At 45.9% G+C, this 16,651-nt stretch overlaps 1 protein-coding gene across 20 annotated transcripts in view; it reads right to left on the bottom strand.

Annotated features, from left to right (window-relative positions):
* PXK (PX domain containing serine/threonine kinase like) overlaps nucleotides 1-16,651 on the bottom strand; it is an 88,574-nt gene that overhangs the window by 12,514 nt on the left and 59,409 nt on the right. For 12 of the 20 annotated variants that reach the window (XM_086367185.1, XM_086367195.1, XM_086367194.1 and 9 more), the window contains exons 9-17: nucleotides 16,231-16,332; nucleotides 14,687-14,848; nucleotides 14,175-14,292; nucleotides 12,446-12,524; nucleotides 9,988-10,036; nucleotides 5,682-5,759; nucleotides 5,061-5,147; nucleotides 4,549-4,618; nucleotides 1,305-1,367 (exon numbers count right to left, since the gene is read on the bottom strand). In XM_086367185.1, coding sequence (XP_086223311.1) covers nucleotides 1,305-1,367; nucleotides 4,549-4,618; nucleotides 5,061-5,147; nucleotides 5,682-5,759; nucleotides 9,988-10,036; nucleotides 12,446-12,524; nucleotides 14,175-14,292; nucleotides 14,687-14,848; nucleotides 16,231-16,332 — 808 coding nt within the window. The remainder of the gene's footprint in view (nucleotides 1-1,304; nucleotides 1,368-4,548; nucleotides 4,619-5,060; nucleotides 5,148-5,681; nucleotides 5,760-9,987; nucleotides 10,037-12,445; nucleotides 12,525-14,174; nucleotides 14,293-14,686; nucleotides 14,849-16,230; nucleotides 16,333-16,651) is intronic. The other 8 variants (XM_086367186.1, XM_086367199.1, XM_086367198.1 and 5 more) reach the window with 2 other exon arrangements.

Here is a 16,651-nt window from a genome sequence, read left to right on the forward strand (position 1 = left end):
TGATCGTGGGCAGTGGCTCTCCAAAAATTTCTGATCAGCCTATAGAGGTCACCTCTACAAAAGACAGAGAAGAAGTCTACTTTCTATATGGATCAATATGTGGGGGCCTTCTTGTAAAATCTGCTGACAAAGTCAGATAGGAAATAGGATATTACGTCTCCATGAGACAAGCACTTTTATTAAAATAAACCCTAGCCCCAGAACACTCCACAACAAACCACCAGTAACCAGCCTCCATGATCAAGACACCCGACAGCCAGATGTAAGCCCTTCAAACCAGTCCCCTTACATTTGATGGTCATCTTTTTATTTTTTTCTTTTTGGAAGGTCTGTTAGAAGCATTTGAGAGGGGTTGGGTAATGCTCTTGGTAGCTGCTAGGCACCACTTTAAGCTTTAATGAGTATGGTATTGTCAACTCATAAATCAACCCCAGCCCACTCTCCCTTCCAATGGCTGCAGAGACTCCTCCAAACACAGCCAGCAAGCTCTGAGTGGTAGAACCAGTTCCTCTGACATCTAGAACATCTGGTTCAGTTAAGGAGTTGAAAGGAGATTCTGGTACCCCAAAGCATTTTTATGGGGCTTGCAAAGTAGTTAGGAGAGAGATATTAGTTCCAAAAAAAAGAAAAAAGATAGCGTTATGAGGCCACTGCACACATTTAGAGGTTATTCCCTGGGGTTGGGGGGGGGGTGGGGGGGTACTCTTTACATTTTTTCAAAAGACTCCAAGAAACCTGATTTAAGTCAGAAAAGTGAAACAAAGGTTGGCTAGCCACAGAAAAGTAGTCAGATGATGAAATGCAGAGCAGAACAGAGCACAGATGGTTATCAGGAAATCAGAAGCTCCGTGGGTATTTCACTCCTAGGCGGGCATTTCACCAGTTGCGCTCTGTGACAAAGCCAGCAGTGTGGCTGGGCTCCCTGAGGAGAGAGTCCTGGCAGGATAGGGCCTCTGGGCAGCAGCACAGTTGTTTTGTTCAGCCTGAGCCTATACCAAGACAGGGTCTGATCTAAGGAGCCTGCATGAGGCTTTACAGCAAAGAGAGCGAGCTGGAGGTAGGGGGTAGGTGAGTGGCCCTAAAACCAACTATTTCGTTCCCCTTGAAATCTGAGTTTGGAAATCGAGACCCTCATTTCTCCCAAGTGACACTGCTGATCTGCACCCCGACTGGTTTCTCTGGAGGAGGATGGTCCCTTCTAACACCTCAAATGTCTGAGCCAAGGTACAAAGAGCAAGAGCCCCACACTTCTCCCCACTGGTGCAGAAGGGGAGGCAAGCAGGTCACTCTGCCTTGTCACTGACCTGCTGTGGAGGGTGGAGTCGGTGAGGACGGGGATGTGAGAGGTGAGCTGGCCCCAGATCCTGCTAAGAGAGAAAACAGAGAAAACCCTCATGGGGACCAAAGAAAGACATCTGGAATGTGGCCTGAGCTGGGACCCACCACTGTCTGAACCTCTGCACTTGGCTCACGTGTGGACCTGGTGGGAAAAGGCAGGCGGGACAGAGTGCAGGGACTGGACCCATGACTGCAGGCGTCCACCGCAGTGCAGGGCACGTCTCCTTCCCCAGGCCTCGCTGCCTCCCACTGCTCCCCACAGCCTGCCTGGTTTGAAATCAGCTTTGTGCCATCCAACAGTTTATGCAATTAGCTATAGCCTCTCTTGTGGACCCAACCCCTATCCCGGGGTAATGAACGACAAATGAGAGAGCCACAGCAGAACAGGTGACAGAGGGGCGCAGGGCACTCTGGTGGAGGCCTCCTCAAAGGAAGCGAGAGTTCTCCAGCGCATCCACCCGGCAATGCTCCCTGTGGAGTGCCGTTTTACCAGCAGGCACACCAAACTGGATAGGATCAGCCTCCTCAGTGTGTGGATTTCCCAGGCTTTTTCTTACCTGAAGTTCAGCAAATACCCTTATTTACAAAATAAGGTGCATATTCCCATAAGTTGTATGCTTTTCCTGGACCTAGTAACATTGTTATATTTCAAATATTCCCAAATTCCCCAGCATCACTTCCACTGCTCAGAAATCCCCAGAATACACCCTCCTGACTTAAACCTGGAAGTAGCCCAGTGAACAAATAGAATAGCCCACACAAGCCCCTTCCCTCACATGGATGTCCTAGCGAAGGACTACCAGAGCTCCCTGCAGGTAACTGAGACCTCGCCCCTTGAGGCCACCACCTGCCCTGGGGGCGCCTCCTGCCACCAGCTCTCCCATCATCCACATCACAGACACTGAGCACAAGGAGAAATGTCCTAATTAAACCATCCCTCCCCCCGGCTGAATCCCTTTCCACTATTTGCAATATTCTCTCATCTTCTATAAAACATGGGAGGTGTTTTACTGAAAAAGATGGCAAAATCCAGCCCACTGTGATAGGACACTGCTTATAGTGCTAACATGGGTTTTAAAGGGGAGAAGGTTTGCATTTGTGACTCAGTGGGATCTGGAGATGATCTATACATTTCTATCAACAGCTTCCTGGCTTTCCTAAATTCCTTGAGGTGGTGTCTTGGAGTCCTTAGCCTCCCACCTGGCTGCATCTGGCATAAGTGAAGTGAAGTGAAAGTTGACTCTTTGCAACCCCAAGGACTATACAGCCCATGGGATTCCCCAGGCCAGAATACTGGACTGGGGAGCCTTTCCCTTTTCTAGGGGATCCTCCCAACCCAGGGATCGCACCCAGGTCTCCCACATTGCAGGCAGATTCTTTACCAGCTGAGCCACAAGGGAAGCCCAAGAATACTGGAGTGGGTATCCTAGCCCTTCTCCAGCAGATCTTCCTGACCCAGGAATTGAACCGGGGTCTCCTGCATTGCAGGTGGATTCTTTACCAACTGAGCTATGAGGGAAGCCCCTATGTATCTGGCATAGAGCCCTGCAAGCAGGCAGGTGGAGACACTGAGCCAGGCTTTCTCCACTTTATAAAGAAGCAGACATCAGACAGAGTGTCTGCCAGTGTGACAGGCTGACTGAAGACTCGAGTCTCAGGCTAATGATGAAAATGACTGGCCCATGTCCATTCCATCAACCATGAGAAAACAGACCTCCAACTCTGAAATTATGCACCAGCCACAATAGCCTCCAGCCCCTTCCTCCTCTCCCAGCCTCCATCCCCAGGGAGCCAGCCCTGGTCCTCACACGGACCTCCAGGGGCTCCTTCTCCTCCCTGCTAGCTCCCCCTGAGCCCTTCTCTGGCTTGACTCTCCAAGCAGTGGTGCTAGCATAGTTTCCACCCTCCCGGAGTCTAGAATCTTCTCCCACCCCAACTCTTCTAGCTCCAGCTCTACCTACACAGCCTGCATCCTCTGGTGGCGGCCAGCCCAGCCTTTAGGTCTAGCACACCCCTCACTTCTTCTCTTGCCCCTGGCAGATGTCTTCCTCACTGACTTCCCTGAAAAGGTCTGAGAAGGCATGGTCTGTGAACACCCTTAATTTCCTCTCTCCCTTCTACTTCAAATGCCTCTGCCTCTTCACCTACTCCACTTGCTCCTGACACCAGGAAAGGATGCATGGGTTTTCTCCAAGGCTGAGACTGACAGCTGGGCTCTTGATCCTAACTCCGTGGCCTTCCAGCACCCTCTCACCTTGCCTCCCTCAACAATCACTCTCTCTTTTGCATCTTCAGGTTCTCTGTCTCTACTGGGTCCTTATCCTGACTGGAAGTATGTGCAACTATCCCTCAACCTAAAAAAACAAAAAAAAATCCCCTTCCTTTGGCCTCCAGGGCTGAGCCAAAGCTGCACCTATGAGGATGAAACCTTCCCTTCTCCATGTGGAACTCCACTTCACAGACTCAAAAGGCAGAACAACTGCAAGGTCCCAGGGGGTCCCTTGATCTGATCTCCAGAGATGGGGACATGAAGGCCCAAAGCCAGCTGGGTGGGGCAGGGACAGTGCTCTCTGTGCCTTGCTCGCCCTTCTGGAATGTTCCTTTTTCGATCCCCGCACACTGGGAAGACCTCTCCTTAATGGAGGAGGGCGTGCCCTTCTGCCACGTGGGGAAAGAGCGGAGGGCAGGCTTTAGGGCCATTTCAGTTAGTGTAGCCTCTCCTGATAAGCAGGAGGCCTTGCACTGCATTACTGGGTGGGGTTTTATTCCAGGGCTGATGCTCATCTTTGACAGATCGAGTCCTGTGATCGGTGAAGAGGCTCGTTGCCCGTTAAGCTCTGAAGTCCCTTCTAGTACATGAGTCCTGTGAGACTTTCAATGCTATGGCAACTCCTCCCTGGGAACAGAGTTCTTTTGTTTTCTGTAATTGTCACCACACCACCTAGTAGAACCCAGGAACTCTTTTTTTTTTTTTTTACTTATTTTATATTGGGGAATAGCCAAATTAACAATGTTATAAAAGCTTCAGGTGGACAGCAAAGGGACTCAGCCATACATACGCCATTCTCCCCCAATCTCCCCTCCCACCCAGGCTGCTACAAAGCACTCAGCACAGTTCCCTGTGCTATATACAGTAGAAGAACCCAAGAACCTAGACTCCTGGTACTAATCTTTGGGACCCAGGCCCCACTATAACCTATAATCAGTTACCTGAATTATTGGAGTTGCTGTATTTTGCTGAATGTTCTTCATTATTTTCAACAGCAGATCGTTTTGACTTCTTTAAAAAAAAAAGAAAGGGGGGAGGAAGCAAAGAATGAACATACCGGAATAAAAACATTTTATAGGCACAGAGTTATAAACTAGCTACACACAAGGTCATATTGGGCCTCATAACAGTGAAGAAGCCACAAGCCAAAACTAAAGGGAGAAATAAAAACCAAGAATGCTGAGTTTACAATCTCAGGCCAACCCTTCCCCACAATTACAGTAAGGCCATCATCAGGCCAGCAAGCCAGGAAATTCTATGGTCCGTTTCTCTGCTGACACTATTATATGGTTTTTGTTGAGAAGCAGCTAACCAGCCATCTGTAAAGTTTAAGCTTTCAGAAAGATATAGCACAGAGATCTGTCATGAACTAAATGCACGTCATTGACCTAGAACTTTCTTCACGTGGAGTCAAGCATTCACAAGAAAGAATTCACAGAGACATCAGGCTTACCTTTCGAGCTAAAATCTTCCTCCTTTTCCTTTCTTCTTCAGATCCATGGTGAGACTGAGCTCTCGTCAGTCTTCGATGCTGGTGGATCTTTAAGAGACCACAGTTCACCACAAATGTAAGCATATCCTACGCTAATGAAAATTTCTACCATGTTTCGCCAAATCAAATTATCTGGATGAAAACGCTTTCCGTGCTCAGCCTGTCTGCCTCCACACTGGGTCTGGATGTCGGGGAGAAGAGTATGCCAGCAGATGAAGACTGTTCCCTCTGCACCCCCAGGTCCTTACATGCCTTTCCCTCTCAGAGAAAATGAGTGTGGCCCCCAGAACCATCAGAGTATGAAACATGTATGACCCCCCAACCACCCAGTCTGCCCAGTCATAAAGAGTGACCATCCTTTGTGAACACGTTTGTTTCTGCCACAGGCTGAGCTCTCTGCAGGTAGGACTGTGAAGTGTTCAGTTGTCTCACAGCACTGAACACAGAGCCCGGTCCAGAGCAAGTATGCAAGACATGTTTATGGAATGAACGATCTGTTAAAAGTAAATCACTGTGATCACCACAGCAGAGGATGGGGATGCTAAAACACCAAAAGACAAAGAGGAACTATTAGCGGTTTACCTGTTTCTGTTCTTCAATCAGTCTCTTTTCTATACATTCTTTGGCAATTCTCAATGCCTCTTTTAACTTTGTGGGGATCTGAAAAAAGAGAAAGTACATAATCTACAGAGGAAACTGGCTGGAGGTTCTCTCAAGTCATGGTTTGAATGAAGAAATGGCTGCTCATCAAGGAGGATTCCTGGAAGGAAATCACTTACAAGCCGTCCACTTCACTCCTATCCTGCCCACTCTTGCTATCCCAACCCACTCACCTCATTAGCATTTTTCAGCAAGAAGTATATTACTAAATGAACACATAAACATGATGGATAATTTCAAGTGTGTCAATTCTCAAGGGATCCCAAATTACCTAAACGATCTTGAAGGTTGGAACCTAAGGCCTCACACTCCCTGATTTCAAAAATCTATTGCAAATAAATAAATTTATATCAAAAACCTATTGTAAAGCTACAGAAAAGAGTGTGATACTGGCATAAAGACGGACCTATGGAACAAAGAGACAACCTAGAAGGTGATGCTTGAAAGTGCTGCACTCAATATGCAAGCAAATTTGGAAAACTCAGCGTTGGCTACAGGACTGGAAAAGGTCAGTTTTCATTCCAATCCCAAAGGAGGGCAATGCCCAAGAATGTTCAAAGTACTGCACAACTGTGCTCATTTCACATGCCAGTAAGGTTATTCTCAAAATCCTTCAAGCTAGGTGTTAGCAGTACATGAACCGAGAACTTCCAGATGTACAAGCTGGGTTTAGAAAAGGCAAGGGAACCAGAGATCAAATTGCCAACATTTGTTGGATTATAGAAAAAGCAAGGGAATGCCAGAAAAACATCTGCTTCTGCTTCATTGACTACACTAAAGCCTTTGACTGTGTGAATCACAACAAATGTGGAAAATTCTTAAAGAGATGAGAATACCAGTCCATCTTACCTGAATCCTGACAAACCTATATGGGGGTCAAGGAGCAAGAGTTAGAACAAGACACAAAACAATGGACTGGTTCAAAATTGGGAAAGGAGTACAACAAAGCTGTACAGTGTTACCCTGCTTATTTTAACTTACATGCAGAGTACATCATGTGAAATGCCAGGCTGGATGAAACACAAGCTGGAATCAAGACTGCCAAAAGAAATATCAACAATCTCAGATATGTGGATACCACTCCAATGGCAAAAATGAAGAGGAACTAAAGAGCCTCTTGATGAGAGTGAAAAAGGATAATGAAAAAGCTGGCTTAAAATTCAACATTCAAAAACTAAGATCATGGCATCCTGTCCCATCACTTTATGGTAAATACAAGAGGAAAAGTTTAAAGCAGTGGCAGATTTTTTTTTATTGGGCTCCGAAGCACTGTGGATGGTGACTGCAGCCAGGAAATTAAAAGACACCTGCTCTTTGGAAGGAAAGCTATGACAAACCTAGACAGTATATTAAAAAGCAGAGACATCACTTTGCCAACAAAGGTCTATATAGTCAAAGCCATGGTTTTTCCAGTAGTCATGTACGGATATGAGAGTTGGACAATAAAGACGGCTGAGTGCCAGAGAACTGATGCTTTCAAATTGCAGTGCTGAAGACCTTGAGAGTCGTTTGGACTGCAAGATCAAACCAGTCAATCCTAAAAGAAGTCAAACCTGAATATTCATTGGAAGGACTGATGTTGAAGCTGAAGCTCCCAATACTTTGGCCACCTGATGCAAAGAGGTGATTTACTGGAAAAGACCCTGATGCTGGGAAAGATTGAGGTCAGGAAGAAAAGTGGGCAACAGAGGATAAGATGGTTGGTTGGTACCACCAACTCAGTGAACATGAATTTGAGTAAACTCCTGGAGATAGTGAAGGACAGAGGAACCCGGCATACTGCAGTCCATGGGGTTGCAAGAGTCAGACATGACTTAGCTACTGAACAAGAACAACAAATTCTTCAAAAAATTTAACTTTAAAAAAGCTTTGAGTAGGTACTATGCAGTGATATGGTTCAAAACTCAGTAGGCATAAAAAGGGTATATCCACAGAAAAAAGCATCCCACCTAGTCCCCCTCCATGGAGACAACCAACATCACCAGTCTCTTGTATATATTTCCAGAAAGAAAACAGACACACAAGAGATTAACATGGTTTTTAAGATCACAGTATCTTTGCCACAGACTCTCTAGCTTGGGGGAAGAACAAGGGCTAATGATAACCCCTGGGCTGGACTACTAGACTTGAGGAGAGTATATTTACAAGGCTGAATGCATTTCCGGAAGAGCTTCAGTAAAAAAGACATGAATTCCAAAGTTTTTCCTTCGCTCCAACTTCAGATCCAAAGAAGCTATTCTTTCTGCTGTGTGCTATTCGTAGTCACTCAGTCATGTCTGACTATTTGCAATCCCACGGACTAGCCCACCAGGCTCCTCTGTCTATGGGGATTTTTCAGGCAAGAATACTAGAGTGGGTAGCCATGCCCTCCTTCAGGGGATCTTCCCAACTCAGGGATCAAATCCAGGTCTCCTGCACTATAGGTGGATTCTTTACCATCTGAGCCACCAGGGAAGCCCCTTCTAACTGGCAAAATAGGACAGCAGAAAGCCTCTCCCTTGCCTATAAAGTCTTCAGACACCACCTTGTTTGGTGTTTTCTTTCTTTTTTCCCAGTAAATTTAATTTCATTGTAAGATTATGGGTTTGGGGGGACTGTAGAAAGGAGAAAGAGAATTACCCTTCATTCTACCACCCAAAGGTTTTCCTTTGGCTCAGTGGTAAAGAATCTGCCTGCAATGCAAGAGACGCAGCCTCAATTCCTGGGTCAGGAAGATCCCCTGGAGAAGGAAGAGGCAACCCACTCCAGTATTCTTGCCTTGGAAATCCCATGGACAGAGGGGTCTAGAGAGCTCCAGTCCAAATGGCTACAAAGAGTCGGACATGACTGAGCATACTCGCAACACCCTACTATCCAAAACAATGCTAAAAGTGAGCGCTGAGGGGGGCCCAGCCCTGTACTAGGTATTCTGGATCACCTCAGTTGTCCACTGACAGCTGTCAGGTTTTACTCACCAACTCTACACGAGTAAACATAGACCCACAGAACAGGTCTTTGCCCATACATCAGCGGCTTTCAAATGGGGGTGATCTTGCCCTCCTCCCCTCTATAGGGGACAGCTGGTAACATCTGGAGGCAGTTTTGATTGCCACACAATGTGGAGGTGGAAAAGGAGTACCACTCCCCTCTAGTGGGGTCAGAGGCCAGGGTGCTGCTCAACATCCCACAATGCACAGCGCAGCCCCAGCAGTAAAAACCGACCTGGTCCAAAGAGTCAAATGTCATGGAACCTTTGGGAGGTGATTAGAGGCTATCACCAAAGCAAATAAGGCATCAACTTGGTTTTGGGGAGCTCTAAATCTCCTGCTGTTTCCACAACACTGCATAGCATGGCTACTTCCCAGGATACTTGCTTCCAGTCCTTATTCTAGACAGAAGTATTTTTTCACACTATTTTTGTTTTGGCCATACCACACAGCATGTGGGATCTTAATTTCCTAGCCAGGGATCGAACCTGTGCCCCTGCATTGGAAGTGCAGACCCATAACCGATGGACTGTCAGGGAAGTCCCTACACACTGTATTTTATATTCTGCTTTCCTCCCTTAGCCCAAATAATAATCACTTTCCATGCTACTAGAATGTCTTCGTAAATTTCACTTTCATTAGATAAAACACACTCAATCCATGTACTGTAAATTATTAAACTACTTCAAGATTGTAAAACATTTAGATTCTTTTCAATTTTTCTTTATGTAAAATGAAAAATGTTGCTGGCCATTCCTCTTCCTCAAGGATTAAGCTGCAACCCACTGCAACTGCCCACCCCTGGGGGTTGGGGGGTATAAGAACTCAGGGTGGAGAAAAACAGGAAAGCAGACCCTAGAGAGTTAAGATGCACACCTAAGGAAAATTTTCAATGACCCCAGATTCCTGCATCTTTCATACCAAAAAAAGCGATTAAAATCATTAACTAGAGATGTTTGTCTTTTGTGATTAGCAGCAATCTTTTTATGCTTGACTACAAGTGGTTTTTCCAGCAAAAAGTTCATACATATTCTGGCTGCTCCCCTGCCTCTTCACAGTTGTTCCTTAGAGCTGTGAGAGAGGCTGTTCCCCAGCTATTGTCCTCACTTAGGTCCCCCAAAATCAATAAAAACACTCTTAAGTATGTGTTTTCCCACTCCACATCTATTATAAATATTGTATCTTCTCTTTATTGAATAAAAAACTAACTTTCTAAGAAAACATTCATGACACAAACCAAGAAATGATATAATTTGTTTTACCTTAAACTGTGGCTTTTCGGAAGTTGTAAGCAGAACATCACTGAATAATCTGTAAAGAAAAGAAACAGAAATATCTTTCTTAAGCAAGGTGTACTTTCAGAACAGAACCAGAGCAGAATGAGACAACATTTTTAGCCCATCAAGTCCCCCCCAACCCCCACATTGCCCCCAGCCCCGGTCCAACCTACCACCTCAGGTTTATCAATAAACTCAAAGGAGTTTCCAGGCCACCCACAGTGACCTCCAGAAACCCCAACTCCCCATTATTTCCGAGCTCAGCAGGAGGGCTGGGTCAGCTTTGTAGGGAAGGTGACTTCCCCACTGAGTGGCAACAGTCTTCTCATGTAAATTAATTCACATTTTGAAAAGAAATTTGCAAGTTACTTATTATGGTTATGAAAAGTCAAAGTGTTAGTCACTCAGACTTGTCCCAGCTCTGTGGCCTCATGGACTGCAGCCCAGCAGGCTCCTCAGTCCATGAGATTTCCCAGGCAAAAATACTGGAGTGGGTTGCCATTTCCTTCCAAACCTGGGGCCCCAGGACTGCAGGCAGATTCTTTACCCCTCAGCCACCCACCACAGAACCCATTATTTATATTATACTGCAATTAATATATGCAGCAGATATTTCTAAACAGAATGATTGATTTTCCTTTTTTTTTTGGTCCCAGAGGAGGATAAAATTTATTCTAGAGCTCAATATAATAAAAATGTGTGAGTAAGTAAAAAGGAATTGTTTTGATTGGAATCCAACAAGATAAAATAATCTTCTTTTAAGGATAAGTAGTGCTTCTCATGCTCTCTTAAGAAGAAATAGCAGCTTTTGGAGAATATCAATTCTCTCCTTGAAAGTATGCTATTAAAAAGAATAGTGTGAGGAATTCTGAACTGTTCTGACTAAATGGTTGTTTGGGCACTGCCCAAATGGTTCGGCGTAAGTCTCTCCTTACGCCGCTTTTGAAAAAGGGTAACTACATCTCAAGTAGAAGAGACAGGGTTAGCGTTTCCCCACAGCGCTCCCTGGGCGGCCTAGAGGTAGAAACAAAACTCTCCCCTTCGAGGCCAAGGGGTCCACTTACTTCCCAGACAACACGTTTTTAACTGAGCAGAATTCACACCTCGCCAAATGCTATCCCAGGCTGAAGCCCACAGGGTAGAAAGACTTAAGTGAAGGAAAAAAAAAATTGGATTCGCTTTAGAACTGGAAGGCTGGGAGGAAAACGTAAGCGCTTTGGAGCAGGGGGTGCAAATACAAACCCAAGTAAACTGACGTGGATAGAGGCCGTTTCCTAACTACAAAGGCATGTGTTCTACAAGTGAATGGTGAAAATGACTAGAATAATTTTCCCACGTTTGCACTGTTGCTGACTGTGCCTGGTTCACAGAGGCATGCCCCAATGTCAGTGAAACACTGAAAAGTCACATTCACGGGGCAGGGGCTCGGGCTGCTCTGTACAGCGCATCCTCCCCAGGGCCTCGGACTGGAACAGACCCACTGGGACACAGGAATCTGAAGTATCACCGCCTCCCCTGAACTCGGGTTTTATGTACTTTTTTTGTCCTGCCTCATTTCCTCATGTAATTGTTTCCCGAATACCTCTGCTGACAGAGCACTGGGTACATCTCAGAGCACAAAATAGACTCTGCCTAACTATCCTTTAATAAGCACTTCTTAAGTAACTGGGCCTGTACGAGGAATCATCCCAATAAATCCTCCCACCAGCATTCTGAGGTGGAGACTATTATTATCCCCATTTATAGATGAGGAAACTCAGCTTCCAGAGGTTAGGAAACCTGCCCAAGGTCACCTGGGGAAAGCGCTAAAGCTGTGCCCACACCCAGGTCTGTCTAAACTCAGACACATGTTTCTGAACCATCCTGCTGCCTTTCCATGAAGGAGCGGAACATGCACCTTAAAAAAGACCCCAAAGCACTATCTGACCCGCCTCAGTTGACCATTCATCTCTAAGCCCCAGCACAGGGCCTGGCACATGTCAGACATATGCTACCCAGTGAAGAAATGAATAAACACATGCAGGTGAGGCCGAAGCCAGGCAGCCCCCCTCCTGGAGGCCAGACCCTGCCCGACCAGCGCCGAGTGAAGCAGCCACCGCTGTGGGCCGCGCGATGAATGGAAACAGGGCTGCCCCTCTTCAGTACTTCCCAAGTGTGGGGCTGCCATGTGTCCACACACACAATGCCTGCGTGGACAGGGAGAGACACACATGAAGACACACGTGAAGACGACACGGGTGTGAAGACAGAGCAGTCAGACTATGGTGCGCAGGGGCCACGAGGGAAGGTCAGGATGTCATGTAGCAAGTGACCACCGGCAAGCAGGCCACCCAGGCTCTGCGGGGACTGCAGATGAGTCTCTACTGGGCCTGGACACTTGGGCCAGTGGTCCGGGGCTCGACACGGTTAGGAAGGTTACAGCCAAGGCGTGGGATTGACTTACGGCATCTGCAAGAGCCGGGAGACGGTGGGCATGCCATTTTTACAGGCTTCACAAGACAGCGTGGACTCCAACACGGCCACTTAAAATGAACAGACACACGTTTTAGTTCCACAGAACATGCTGGCAAACCCACTTGGTGATGAAAAGTTTGACACCACTTCTCAACAACTGTCTGTGGGCTCATCAGGACAGTGTCAAAACTCTTCACGCACAGACAGATGGCATACGTGGTGGCAGGGGGCGGAGGGGGAAGGGGGGCTGCTGGCAATGCTGACAACTCCCAATGACTCAAAAAAAAAAAGATTTAGGAACCACATGCTGACAGAAAGCTAAGTATATTGCACAGATAATTGGAGGAAGGACTCAAGATATCATTCATAAATGTGTTTGCTCTCATAAAAGAGAAGTAAACACCACACATGAGTAAAATTCTGAACTTGAAAGACATGTCTCTGCTTGCCTGCTTTTAGTCAAAACCAACATACGAAGTGCCAACTGTTGGTATCTCACCATCCAACACCTTGGACAGTGTAAACAGAAGCAGCCAGATTTTTTTTTCCATTCATAATTTGACCACTCAGAAATAACTATTATTAACATTATGCTTTTTACCCACACAAATACACACATTTAATTCTTCACATATCCAAATGAATTCTTACTTTATGTAAAGAGATACATTCAAGGAAACTGGGGCAAACTTCTAAACTTAATATAATACTTGGTTATACCAGGAAAAAAAAAATTATCACAAATGAAAAAGACATTTCATACAGAGCAAGTTTTCACAACTATCGTTTATTACATACAGTCATCCCTCAGTCTCCCTGGGACACTGGTTCAGGAACCTCTCCATCCCTAAATATACTCAAATCTGCAGATGCTCAAGTCTCTTATACAAATTGGTATATAATATTTGCATACAAACTATATACATCCTCCCATATACTTTATTTACAAAAACAGCCAGATTTTTTTTTTTTTTTTTTTTACTTGCAGGTCACTTGTTCCATTTCAGCTGTTCAAACTCAACCCAAAGTAGTCTCGGGGCCTGTTCTCGGAACCATCTCACGACACAAAAAAGACGCTGGTGGAGGTTGACCCGAATGCGTGGAAGGTGTGATGTTCCAAGAGCTGCCTTGCCCCCTGCCACCCCCGCCCCAAGGGGTTGTAAGCTGGCTGTTGGGGGGAGGAAAGGGTCCCTGGGTGACTCTGCATCAGCCCTGACATCCCTCCTTCCTACAGGAGCCCCTCAGTGATGCTGGGAGAACTCCTGGATCCAGGGTTTCCTGCCCGCCTTTCCTAATCTGGGCCTGGTGGGCTGTCCTCTGCTGGGTGTCCAGTCTGTGGTTGTCCTCGCAGGTCACCCTCCAGCCTTGGGATACCTCCCGACTCTGCCTGAGTCCACAAGACTGGATGCAAGTTGTCTGCTCCTAGCTTCTGCTTCGACCTCTCACTAGCCATACTTCACATCCTCTTGCTTCCAAAATTCTGATGCATGTTACAGAAGGACTCCTGAGATTTCAGACAGCCTGACAAACAGATGAGCGATCTGAATTTTCAGTGAAATACATTTAAGAAGTTACTTCCGTAACTTCTACTTCCTGGTAAGACTTCCTGGCTATGGAGCACAGTAACTTCCTCTGGACCTTCCCTGGACTCTGGAAAAGGGGATGAGAAGCTCCGAGCATGACCAGGGCCCAGAGACCCTTACAAACCCCATACTGACCCACAGCCATGGATGGTGCAGGAGGGAAGGAGTCTACAGGCACTGAGTCGGGCGGTCGTCCGTAAGTCATTTCATATAGTAAGTGGCCGAAGCAGTGGACGTCCACACTCTCCAATGTCTGCAGAAGAAAAGACAGCAGAAGGCTTTGGCTTTGTGAATCCCTAGCCCTGGGCTTCCACTAAGAAACATGGCCCAGGGGCAACCCCACCCACAACTGGTAGTGACCACTTGAGGCCTTTTGTAAAAGCTCACAAAGCATCGTTTTGAGCAAAAGTCTTGGTCCTACCTTCACGATGATGCACTCAGAGGTTCTACCCTTCCTTGGCCCTGCCCAACCAGCCTCTCAGATATAGCAGTGCCGTGGGAGAGACAGGGCCAACAGGCCTGCCTGCCTCAACCATACCCAACCCTGCTTAGCACACATTTCTTACAGGGACAGATCATGCATCCTGCCGCAGGGATAATTTACACCTAAAAATAAGCCTGCTGTTTCACCACTTTCATCAACTTACATTGATCTTCCTGAACTGTGAGAAATACGATCGGTAGAAGGAAGGAAGGCCCAACAAGGAATTCTCCAGGTCCAGCAGCCGGCAGGTATCCCCATCCAGCATCACGTTGGAAGCGTGAAGATGCCCATAAGGAAATCCCTTGTCATGTAAAAACTTTAGGACCTATGGAAAAGTATGTAGTGGTTACACTCCCCTCCAACTCATTCGACACAAGACAAACTTAAACTTTGCCTTTTCAGTCAATATATTTTGAAACAAGACCAAACCGGTCACCGGGGAGATTCCTAAAGAAAGAGTACATGTCTGTGCATTTCTTTGGAAAAGAGACGGACGCTGAGTGCTTTCCAGCTGTGGACACGCCAAGCCAATCCAAGCCAAGCTCCCTCATTTCCAAAGAACAGAGAAGCAGCCTGTATCTGCTCGGGTTAACAGCTCTGAAGCCAAAAGCCTCTACTGTAAGCACTTTCTCTACCTAAGCACCACATCCCAGCTCTCTTCAGGGCAAAGATCCTCCCGCACAGATGAATAAAGATATCCTGCCAGGGCTTCTGCCAATTATTCAGGAAGAAGGGTTGAGCTGAAAACATCTCTAGTCCTGTCTCACCTCAGAATATATTTGGCTGTTTATTAATAGAAACACATGACAGCCTCCCACAAAAAGAAGCAAACTTTTCAGTTGCCATTTCATAAACAGTGGTTCAGCCAGTGACAGAGACACCTGGATGCAGCCCTGCAAAAGACCTGGGAACCACAGCAGTGCCCTGCGGAAGCAGGTGCCCAGGACGATCCGTTGAGAACCGGAAGAAAAGTATTACAGCTTTTCTGGTTTTTGTTTTTCATTTATTTATTTTTTAACTTTTTGGCCATGCCGTGTGGCATGTGGGATCTTAGTTCCCGGACCAGAGATGGAACCTGCCACCCCTTGAGTTGGAAGTACAGTCTTAACCACTGAATCACCTAAGAAGTCCCCTGTCTGTTTTGATTTTAATCTCATTCTTTCTTAACTTATACTGGACAAAATACATTACTAATAGAATATATATAATATATATGTATATAAATTAAACATATATAACATGGGAGTGTTTATGCTTAAATTGTTTTCACTGATAGGGTTGCATAATCCAAGAAGTTTGGTGAATGCTGCTCTAGAGAGTGATGTGGGAAAGGCTTTTTCACGTTAGCTTTACTTCTGTAAGGGGGCCAGTGGTTACGTATAGGATATAACAAAAGCAAGAATCTTGGCACAAAGATAAATCAACCAGAAATAACACAAAACTTGGTATTCACACAATAAAGTTCTTAAAAATCACACAGTAATTTAGGAATTTCCAATAGCTAAGATTTTGGAACTGTGTTGGTCTAGATTACTGCTTTAGTCTCAAATATTTGCTTTTGGGGGTAAAATATGACAATGCCACCAGTTTGTATGTGACCAGATAATTTCAACTATTTTAGATATTGCCTGAAAACTTTCCCAAAAGAATACTGGGATGCTCGGTGAAATTCCAGTGCAACTTAAACAAAAGTCAGATACCTCTTACCTCTAATACTTGCCGCCCATATGTTTTTATTTGCTGGAGTTCAAGGCCTTGAACCTTCTTAGGGTTGCAGTACTTCTTCAGGAATGGGTCTTTTGGTTTTGCCTTTGGAAAGGAACAAAGAGCACATAAGAAGGCAGTATAGACGTTGAACTCTACACGCACATGGCCTCCTTGAACAGACAGGACACACTAAGGGGCTGGGGGCATCAGATGAGTCCAGCTGGCAGGACGTGGACTGTTAAATACAGCAGCCTGCACAGTTAATAGAAAGAGGCTGACCAGGGTTCCAGCCTTTTTCTAGTCCAGTGAAAATGTGCCTGGTCTTCACTTTAGCAGACCCCAAAGTCTTGTATACTGTTAGAATTCTTCAGTATTGCTTTTTTTTAAAAAAAAAAACCACATAGCAGTGTTAATTATGGGT

The sequence above is a fragment of the Bos grunniens genome, chromosome 22 (genome assembly GCF_055505025.1).
Source record: "Bos grunniens cultivar Pamir isolate PY7600 chromosome 22, Bosgru_T2T1.0, whole genome shotgun sequence".
Lineage (NCBI taxonomy): Eukaryota > Metazoa > Chordata > Mammalia > Artiodactyla > Bovidae > Bos > Bos grunniens.